This window comes from Hylobates moloch, unplaced genomic scaffold (assembly GCF_009828535.3).
Source record: "Hylobates moloch isolate HMO894 unplaced genomic scaffold, HMol_V3 SCAFFOLD_3, whole genome shotgun sequence".
Classification (NCBI taxonomy): Eukaryota; Metazoa; Chordata; class Mammalia; order Primates; family Hylobatidae; genus Hylobates; species Hylobates moloch.
This window is the reverse complement of record NW_026652278.1, coordinates 29,272,305-29,283,170: the sequence shown is the minus strand read 5'-3', so window position 1 is coordinate 29,283,170 and position 10,866 is coordinate 29,272,305. Positions and strand designations below refer to the sequence as shown.

The following is a 10,866-nucleotide window of genomic DNA, read 5'->3' as shown; positions in this document are numbered from 1 at the left end:
AAAAAATTATATATATGAAGTTCAAATTCAGTGTGTCCATAAATACAGCCACACCCATTTGTTTATCATCGATGGCTGTTTTTACATGACAAGTGTAGAACTAAATAGTTGAGACCAGATGGCCTGAAAAGCCTAAAATGTTTAATATATGTAAAAACATTTGCCAATCATTCAGTTCATGGCATCTGATAAAGACTAAGATACTGGTTGAGATTGTTGCCGCTGGAGTCAAATTTCCAGGGTTCCTAGTCCTCCCTCTTCCACTTACTAGTTGAGAAGTGCTTAACCGTGCTAGTCTCAGTTTACTCATCTTTTAAAGTGAATCAAAATAGAATAGTTATGGGACTTTTTTTTTTTTTTTTTGAGACGCAGTCTCGTTCTGTCGCCCAGGCTGGAGTGCAGTGGCGCAGTCTCGGCTCACTGCAAGCTCCGCCTCCCGGGTTCACGCCATTTTCCTGCCTCAGCCTCCTGAGTAGCTGAGACTACAGGTGCCCGCTGCCACGCCCGGCTAATTTTTGTGTTTTTAGTAGAGACGGGGTTTCTCCATGTTAGCCAGGATGGCCTCAATCTCCTGACCTCGTGATCCGCCCGCCTCAGCCTCCCAAAGTGCTGGGATTACAGGCATGAGCCACCGCACCCGGCCCAGTTATGGGACTATTTTAAGAATTAACTGGGTCAATACACATGAAGCACCAAATATATATTAGTAATAATTTATTTTGATTTTGAGATTTTGCAACCCTCTTATGGCCTTTTTTAGGCTATGGATATATTTCTCTCAACTATCTTGAAATCTGCTTTGTTTGTATGAGGGATACATGTGTATGCCCAGAAGTCATCTTATCTACCAGGAGCTCTAAGATGACATGGTTGTGTTTCTTGCTTCTATTTTACCATCCAGTTTGTCCTTCTTGATCAGAATTAGCTCCAAAGTAGTAGAAGTTACCTTGTTACTTTCTCTGTCTTCTTAAATGAAAATCTGTCAGCGTAGCAAGCCAGGAACCAATATGTCTTCTCCAACACCAGATTTCTTGCTAACGTACATGCATTTTATTTTCAGAGAACATTTATTGAAACATTTTTCCCATTCCCTAATTCTTATAAAATGTTAATACTTTCCATATTATTATCTAAGCTTATTTCACATGAAATCATTGAATGACAGCAAAAAATGTAGTTGAGTCACTATTCTGAAGATTTGCAAAGATTCTTATTCACTAGCAAAAAATGTTAACACTATTATTAACCAAGAAGTTCTATATAGACTGGAACTCCAAAGGCCAAACAGTACCCAATTATAAGCTACATAATCAGGCTCTGTCATTTTAAGAAAAGATATTTAGATTCAACTATTATTTGTTGAGCAGCCATTATGTGCTCTATCTTTTCCTGGACTTAAAATCCTTTCCTCCCAACACTGTTACCAGTTTTAAAGGTCAAGACAACGAGTCAAGCTTTGGACTTTTAAAGTTCTTCACCCCTACTAGCTGGTTGCTTTTGGCAAATAATTTCATTTTTCTGAAGCTGTTTTCTGTTTTGAAAAGTAGGAATAATATGAGTTGCCTGACTGAGCAATTGTAGGAATCAAAGTAATCTATGGAAATAATTTAGTCAGTATGAGTGAGACACAGAAAATATTTTTCTTTCCTTCATGATCTGTTAATCCTACAAAATGCATTTACAAGCAATTCCCACATCAGCTTAATTCTGGAAAATTTAAGGAATTGTTTTTTTACCTGCTGAAGTTCAGGATCTCAGCTTAGCATCAGAGCCAAAGCCACGTCTATTATCTCACGTAAACAGAAAAGCTGTGCAAGTGGCCCCTATATGGCTGGGCTGTTGGCAGTGTATCCTTAGCAACTAGTAAGAGTGTTCTCAAAAATGAATGCTGGGGAAGAGGGGAGCTCACAAATTGTTCTTGCCTCCAGATATCTTAATTTTATTCATTGCCAGTTTTTCAGAGCTTGGGTAAAATCTCACAAGTAGGGCCAGGACTGGGATGAGGCAACTGAGGTGTCTAGGGTGCAAAATGTGAGTTGTCTAGACACCAAAGGTGTCTAGGAGGCACTCACTCTCTGGGGTATGTGAGATTTCAACACCAATGACTTTTTCTTTCCTAGTTGCTGTATCATGAGAATGTTTGGCCTTATTATTTTTTAAAGCTGTACTTATTTACCGAAGAGTGGCCAGTTGTCTTAGTGATGCAAGAGATTCAGAATGGGAAAGAAAAAGTCAGCGTTACCCTAGTCAGTTTTGATTAAACTCCTTTGAAATCCATGTTGGAGTTTAAATGCCCATTCTTGAGGGATTCTTGATGTAGAGGAGGCCCCTCCAAAGCTTTAAGCACATGTCCAGAGCAAGGGGGAGCTTTTCAGGTGTTATTTTGTCTTGTTTTGTTTTTTGCCAGCTCCTACTCTCGGGCTTCCAAATCTGGGGCGATGTCTCCCCAGGTTAAATTACCCTAGCTCCTGCTCCAGATCGCTTCCCCTCTGCCCCGCCAGAGCCCAGTAGTTCAAAAATTAAATTTGGGGCAAGAGGTGCGCGCCAGAGCGCAGCTGTTTCTGGAGCCTGCGGCAGCGGTGGCGAGCCACAGGGCGGCGACCGTGAGCTCCGGGAGCTGCGCAAACACCTGGAGACCATGTCTGAGGATGCGACCAGGACCCTAGGGAAAGGTGAGTGCTCTCCATGGGGTCCGCGATCTGGGGGCGCCGCGTGACAGAAAATGTTGGCTTCGGCGGAGCTGCCTGGCCTTGGCCTGCAGACCGGCGGGGCAGGAAGGGACTTGGAGGGCTCTCCTGAAGAAAAGCCACATGCAGCACTGTCCTCTCTGGGACTTGGGAGTTGGAGCGCTCACAGCCATCTTGGGATCCGGGCAAGGGAGTGAGCTCCTTCCTCACCGGGCTGACTAGCCTCTCCTTTCCCTGTCCCCCTCCATCGCTGCTCTGCAGGAAGCCAGCCCCCAGGGCCAGTCCCGGAGGGGCTGATCCGCATCTACAGCATGAGGTTCTGCCCCTATTCTCACAGGACCCGCCTCGTCCTCAAGGCCAAAGACATCAGGTGAGAAGTGGGAACCCAGAGCCCCCGAGCAAACCCAGCGCCTCACAGGAGCCCGGGAATGTTTAACATCTGGGGCGCCCTGCTCAGATTTTACAAGGGGCTCCCTGTCCCTTTTTAAGGAGGCAAAGTCAACAAATAGCAAAGGGCGAGCTTTTTTTCAGCGGACCCTACTGAAATACGGAGCCCTTTTCTGAGTCACGCCTATGCATGAAACTTCTAGGCCAGCGCAGAGTAGTCTGAATGATGGGGCTGGTGAACTGGTTCTCTCCCAGAATGTTTAAGGGCACAGCCAAGGCTACTGAGGCCTCCCCTGACTGCTCCACAGAGGTAGTTCCCCCACCACACCCCAGGCATCTTAGGTCACCTCTGTTTCCTTTCTTTATTGAACTTACTGCATCCAGCATTTTCTTATTTGTTCATCCATCTCCCCTCCCCGGTCCCCTTCACCCATGTGCGTTCTCGAGGGTAGGAACTCTGTCTCTTTTATTCATGAGCTAGGAGAGAGCCTGTCACATAGTGGATGCTCCAAAAACGTCTGTTAAATGAATGAACAAATCTTTCCAAACAATGAAATAGAAGGAATTGCTATCAAGAGGTGTGTCTGGAAGTTTTCAAGACACCTTGAAAACTTGAGAAATGGGTACAGATTCTTCCAGAAGGAAGTTTGCAAAACCAGCTCCTGCAGGTCTGGGTTTGGAGGGCAGAGCAGCTTTGCTGGGATGTGGACTGCATAATGCAGCTGGCCTCCAAGCTAGAGTGTTGAGAATGTGTCACTCCAGGCTCCGGACTCTTGTCTTGGAGAGTCCATCACAAGGGGGTGACTTCAGAGTTTCAGACTCATGTCAGAGAGATACAAAGACTAATATAGAGATGTTTTAAATAAAATTATGTAAATCCGCCTTGTTGAGTATGTAGGGCCTGTATTTCCAGATTCTTCCCTTTTGCTCAAATTAAGTTGACCTTAAGGTTACCTGTTTTTTGAGGAAAATAACAACTGGATGTTTTGCACATTTGGTGATAAATTATCAGCTTAGGAGCTGATGTATTTCCTTAGGTCAGGGTTTCTCAAACTTGGCACTGTTGACAATTTGGGCCAGATAATTCTTTGTTGGAGAGGTGGGATAGAAGCTGTCCTGTCCATCGCTGGATGTTTAGCAGTATCCTTGGTCTCTACCCATTCAATGACAGTAGAGTCCCCCTTCCCTGCCCCCTACCTTCAGTTGTGACAACAAAACAATGTCTCCAGACACTGTGATATGTCCCTTGGGAAGGAGGCCAAAAATCACTTCTAGTTGAGACCCATTGCTCTAGGTTGAGACCCACTGCTTTAGGTCTTGCTATGTGGCCTATGCTGGTCTCGAACTCTTGGGCTCAAGCAGTCCTCCCACCCTGGCCTCTCAAACTGCTGAGATTACAGGTGTGAGCCACCTCATCCAGCCTCTGCTGTAGGTTTAAGACAATCTCCTAGACTAAGCAATGAACGTTCCCATTTGTTTCCTTTCATCTTTTTAAACATATGTTCATGCTTCTGGTAACTTTATAGTTATCTAAATGATAATTGTATTATTATGTGAACATTAAATAATAATAGTATTATTTGAACATTTAATAATTAGAAGAATAATTAAAAAGTTATTGCATGCTTATGTGCCAGACACTGTCCTAAACACTTTTTTTTTTTTTTTTTTTTGAGACAGAGTCTCGCTCTGTCGCCCAGGCTGGAGTGCAGTGGTGCAATCTCGGCTCACTGCAAGCTCTGCCTCCCGGGTTCACGCCATTCTCCTGCCTCAGCCTCTCCGAGTAGCTGGGACTACAGGCGCCCGCCACCACGCCCGGCTAACTTTTTTGTATTTTTAGTAGAGACGGGGTTTCACTGTGGTCTCGATCTCCTGACCTCGTGATCCGCCCGCCTCGGCCTCCCAAAGTGCTGGGATTACAAGCGTGAGCCACCGCGCCCGGCCTGTCCTAAACACTTTATACATATTCCCTTACTTGATCATCACCACAGAACCAAGAGATGGATGTAATTATTAGCCCCATTTTATAATTAAGGACACTGAGCACAGAGAGGTTAGGAATTTGGTTAAGGTCCCAAGCTAGACTGTTTATTCTGATGCCAAAACTTATACTCTTAATTGTTAACATTTACCATATTCTGTTGTGACCTGTTAATACCAGATTTGTATTTTCAAGCTCTAAAATGTACTAAACTCTCTCATGTCATGGTTAAGTGTGTGAGCTCTGAGTCTGTCTGCCTGGCTGTGATCCTGGCTCTACTACATTTTTTTTTCTTTTTTTGAGATGGAGTTTCTTGCCCAGGCTGGAGTGCAGTGGTGTGATCTCAGTTCACTGCAACCTCCACCTCCCGGGTTCAAGCAATTCTCCTGCCTCAGTCTCCCGAGTAGCTGGGGTTACAGGTGCCCGCCACCATGCCTGGCTAATTTTTTGTATTTTTAGTAGAGACGGGGTTTTGCCATGTTGGCCAGGCAGGTCTTGAACTCCTGACCTCAGATGATCTGCCTGCCCCAGCCTCCCAAAGTGCTGGGATTACAGGTGTGAGGCACTGTGCCCGGCCAGCTCTACTACTTCTTAGTGAGTGGTATTGGGTGTGAGATTCAACCCCCTGAGTCTTCTTTCCTATGAGGTGAGCCTACTTCATGGGGAATTATGAGAAACAACTGAGATAAGGCATAGAAAACATCCAACACTTCTTACTGCAGGAAGGAAGATGATGATGTCATGTATTTTATACAAAACTTAAACCTTAAAAAACTAATTGCAAATTTTAACTTTTAAACTGATTGCTTCTGCTTTCAAGAAGAGTGCCTGCCTGCAGATGCCTCTCATTTTTGTTTTGTCTTGTTTTCCTTTTGCTTTTTAAGACATGAAGTGGTCAACATTAACCTGAGAAACAAGCCTGAATGGTACTATACAAAGCACCCTTTTGGCCACATTCCTGTCCTGGAGACCAGCCAATGTCAACTGATCTATGAATCTGTTATCGCTTGTGAGTACCTGGATGACGCTTATCCAGGAAGGAAGCTGTTTCCATATGACCCTTATGAACGAGCTCGCCAAAAGATGTTATTGGAGCTATTTTGTAAGGTATATTCAATTTAAAAAGCCACTCACACTGTATTTTACTTTGCGTGTCTTTCCCAAACCTCAACCCATTTTAAAGCCAAATCATTGGTGAAACTGTTTTCTTTCGATACCATGTGATCCTCAGGAGATTAGCTAGCATGGAATTAGGGTAGAGCATGGCCACTGATATTAAAGGCTTAACTGCTAGGTGCTTCTCCATTTCAACTGGCAGGCTCAGGAGGTATGGTTATGACATGGCAATGACCATGTGACTTGAAGCAGGAATACTGAAAGAACTGAAAACTGGTGATCCTTAAAGGGAGTATGTCTCCGGCTTCAGGTAAAAAGTAATGGAGTGTGAAGATTATGCATAGAAGGTGATGCTTTTTTATTTTTTGAGACGGAGTCTCGCTCTGTCACCCAGGCTGGAGTGCAGTGGCACCATCTCGGCTCACTGCAACTTCCGCCACCTGGGTTTAAGCAATTCTCCTGCCTCAGCCTCCTGAGTACCTGAGATTACAGGCACATGCCACCACATCCAGCTAATTGTTGTATTTTTAGTAGAGATGGGGTTTCACCACATTGGCCAGGCTGGTCTTGAGCTCCTGACCTCAAGTGATCTGCCTGCCTTGGCCTCCCAAAGTGCTAGGATTACAGACGTGAGCCACTGAGCCTGGCCAGTGATGCTCTTTAGAGGCATAAGAGTGCCTGCTGTCCAGGAAATGTGAAGAATAGATAAATGGTGGCAGCTTTGACAATGAAAGAAAAAAGAATGGAGAAATTTTAAGATGATGTTTTTGAAAAGGAATTTTTAAAAACCTCAATGATATTAACAGCTGACATGTATCGAGCACTTATGATGTGCCAGGCACTGTCCTAATTACTTTGTAGGAGCTAACTCATTTAATCCATCTGCACTTTGAAGTGGGTACTGGTACTGTATCCATTTTTCGGATGAGAACACTGAGGCTTAGAGAGGTTGAGTGTCCCATCTAAGAATATATAGCATGGAAGCAGCTGATCAAGTAAGGAGCACTAGAGAAACCCTCCTAAAGCACCCTGTTTTCCCAGGGTACTATAAGAAGTAGATCCCTACTGAGAACTGGAACCACAGAGATAACCTAGTGCCCCTCACAGGGAGCTGGGGGGTCTGATGTGGGTGTTGCCCTGTTAGGCTGGAGTTACAAAGCTTTGCTGCCTTTTCAGGCAGAGCAGGAACTGGAAGTTTCCACAAACTTCTCCACTGAGAACCTGTGTCCTCTGATTAGGTCCCACATTTGACCAAGGAGTGCCTGGTAGCGTTGAGATGTGGGAGAAAATGCACTGATCTGAAGGCAGCCCTGCGTCAAGAATTCAGCAACCTGGAAGAGGTAAAAAAGGGGTCCCTCTCCTGGTCAGCTACAATGGAGGAAGCTAGGCAGGGTCGCTAACCTGGTCACTCTGACACCGGCTTTCACAGGCTTATTCTTTCTGCCTTTGATAAGTCAGACTTCTGATCATCCGATTGCATGTTTGCCCTCCTCTAACCTGGTCTGGAATTATTCTGGAAAATCTGATGAGGAGTTGGGGAGGACATGCCATGAATTGCTTCCTTTCCCAGAGTCACCCCATCTCCCTAAGTAGCTCTGCATGGCTTCTGTAGCTTCTGCCAGTGAGGTCAAGGTCTGTAAAGATTAGGGGTTGTGTTTGGCTGCTGAAGTCTAACTACTGTAAATTCATGTTGGAAGGGTTTACTCTCTCACATAACATTCTTTCTCACATATTATAAGGGTTTATTCTCACACATATGGTGGCTCACACCTGTGATCCTAGCACTTGGGGAGGCTGAAGCGGGAGGATCACTTGAGCCCAGGAGTTTAAGACCGGCCTAGGCAACATAGCAAGACCCCTCCTCTACAAAAATAATTTTAAAAATTAGCCAGGCATAATGATGTATACCTGTAGTCCCAGCTACTTAGGAGGCTGAGGCAGGAGGATTGCTTGAGTCTGGGAGGTCAAAGCTGCAGTGAGCCATGATTGCACCACTGCACTCTAGCCTGGGCAACAGAGTAAGTAGGACTGACAAAAAAAAAAAAAAAAGCCAGAGGTAGTCAGTTCAGGCCTATCTTGATGGCTTCTTCATGACGTTATCAGGAACTGAAGCTTTTTCTCTTGATGGGCTCTGTCATCCTTAGCATGACTTAGTACAAGGGTATCATCCTCAAAATAACAAGATAGCTGCTGTCACTGCAGCCATCACATCCAAGTTCCAGGCTCTGAAAAGGAGAATATAAAGAAAAAATGGCAAATGGCCATGCCCCTTTAAAGGGCTTTAAATCCTACCAGAAATTCTACTCAATGGCAATTTACATTTCATTGGCCGGAACTTAGTTGTGGTGTCATAACTATCTTAGAGAAAGCTGGGAAATACAGTCTTTTAGCTGGGATACCCTGAATCAGGGGTCTGTAATTAAGGAAGAAGGGGAAAATGGGTGCGGTGGCAGGAACACTCTTTGCCAGTAGATCCTTCATTAACCTGGCAGTAATGGAGCTACTTATCCTGTACTTCTAGAATAATCAGGAAGGCGGTTCTTTTACTTCCTTTATTTTTGCTCCAGAAACTGATAAATTCACCTTATGGGTAGGTGGTTCCTCTATTGGCAGCCAGAGAATACAATTTTTTTCCCCTTAAGGGAAGACTGGTTATTAATACTCTTCCATTTGACCTTTATCAAGTGGAAACAGATTAAATGTATTGATATTTCCAGTTGCCTATCTCAAATTTGTACAATTAAGTATTTATGGATGACGAATGGTCATGTGTAGGAAATGTCAGCCTTTTGTCCTGAGGTCACCAACTGTGGCCTTGACCCCAAGGAGGCCGTATGATGTGGTGGAAAGAATCTTGGATCTTAGGCTTGGCTTCACTGAATTCCAGAACCTTGGGCAATGTTCTGTACCTCTCTGGGCCTTGGTTTTCCCATGTGTAAAATGAGGGATTATTTTGAAATGTGTGTTCCTCAGAGCCTCTGGGTTCTGCAGGGGACTGCCCAGCGAGTGGAGGCCTGGTAGATTGTTCCAGACACTGCTTCACTCAGGTCAGCACTGCCTTTAACCACCATGTTCAACCTGACATCTAAGAAGATGGCATTTGGGGAGAGAGGAGAGCTGCTGCTTTAAAAAAGAAGTTCGAAAATCTTGCGAATAGAGAATTTATAGTCCATTTTAAAGATCAGCTGAATGGACCCCATCATGCCTGGTTACCTTCTCACAGATAAACAAATACGGGACCAGGGAAAGGAGCTGGGAAAAAAAAAAAAACCTTTGAATTCTACGATACAGTAATTGAAACATTTTCCTCAGTTTCCCCTCTACCTCCATTTGGATGATGGATGAACTTTTTAAATTACAGATTGCTAGATGAAAGTATAGGGTTATGATGGAGATACAGTTCTTCAATCGGGGGTCTTTTCCAGGGCAAATGAACCAGTATTTTGTGCCATGAATCATTCTGCAGATACTTTGCATACATCATCTTATTCAGTCTTTCCGACAATCTTCTCAGGTACAAATGGTACTAGTCCTGTTTTGCAAATTGGAGTGGCCTGTCTGTAAAGGCTCAGAACTAGGTACTAGGAATAAAAAAAATTAAAGGCCCTCAAGGGGCTCAAAGCCTGGACAGGGAGATAGCCTGTTAAGCCCATTTAAAACCTGGGTGTGTTGAGTGCTAGGCTGGAGACATGCATACAAGAAGGCTGGTCTGTGGGGGTAGATAATGCCTCTGTTGACTTTTAGGATGAATTAGAGGCACAAGGGTGAGAGCCTGGTGTGTTCAGCAACAATAATCAGTGAGGGGTTGGCAGCAAGGGAGTGATTGGTAAGAGGCGAATGTGGAGGGTGGACCAGAGTCAAATGCTAAAAGGCCTTTTCCACTCTGCCCAGGGATTTGCACTTTATTTCAGAGTTGATGGTGAGTAATTGAAGCCTGTCAAGCAGGAGAGTGGTGTACTCCTTCCTGCTTTCAAAAGTATTCAGCCCATCACTTGAACCCAGGATGGGGAGGTTGCCATGAGCCAAGACTGTGCCACTGCACTCCAGCCTGGGCAACAGAGTGAGACTCTGTTTCAAAGAAAAAAAAAAGAAAAGAAAAAGTATTCAGCCCAGCTGAGCACAGTGGCTCATGCCTGTAATCCCAGCACTTTGAGAAGCCAAGGCAGAAGAATCGCTTGAGCCCAGAAGTTTGAGACCACCCTGGTCAACGTGGCAAAACTCCGTCTCTTTAAAAAATACAAAATGTTAGCTTGGCATGGTGGCTTATGCCTGTTGTCCTAGGTACTTGGGAGGCTGAGGTGAGAGGATCACCAGAGCCTAGGAGGCTGAAGCTGCAGTGAGCTATAATTGCACCACTGCACTCCAGCCTGGACAGCACAGTGAAACCCTATCTCAAAAAAAAAAGAAGAAGTTCAGCCCAGCAAGAGTGTAGAGGATGGATTAGAGTGTCCAAGAGGAGGGACTGGGAAGGGACAAAGAGGACCCCACTAAAGAGGGTTGGAGAGGGAGATTTAATTAGAGAGATTTTGAGGAACTAAGATGAGATGAAATCTGAGGAAGGAGTAGGAGTTATCAAGGATGGTTTCCAAGTTTGTGGCCGGTAAATGTGATGCTTTTCACTAAGAGTTTGAGGGAAGACACATTTTGTCAAATTTGAGGTGTTGATGGGACCTTCATATGTGAGCAGAGCTTAGA

General features: G+C 44.7%; 1 protein-coding gene across 3 annotated transcripts in view; it reads left to right on the top strand.

Annotated features, from left to right (window-relative positions):
* The window catches only part of GSTO2 (glutathione S-transferase omega 2), a 36,155-nt gene that overhangs the window by 8,496 nt on the left and 16,793 nt on the right, over window positions 1-10,866 (top strand). For all 3 annotated transcript variants that reach the window (XM_032178370.2, XM_032178361.2, XM_032178379.2), the window contains exons 2-5: window positions 2,408-2,672; window positions 2,949-3,057; window positions 5,940-6,162; window positions 7,410-7,511. In XM_032178370.2, the coding sequence (XP_032034261.1) occupies window positions 2,639-2,672; window positions 2,949-3,057; window positions 5,940-6,162; window positions 7,410-7,511 (468 nt within the window). In that variant the 5' untranslated portion in view covers window positions 2,408-2,638. The remainder of the gene's footprint in view (window positions 1-2,407; window positions 2,673-2,948; window positions 3,058-5,939; window positions 6,163-7,409; window positions 7,512-10,866) is intronic.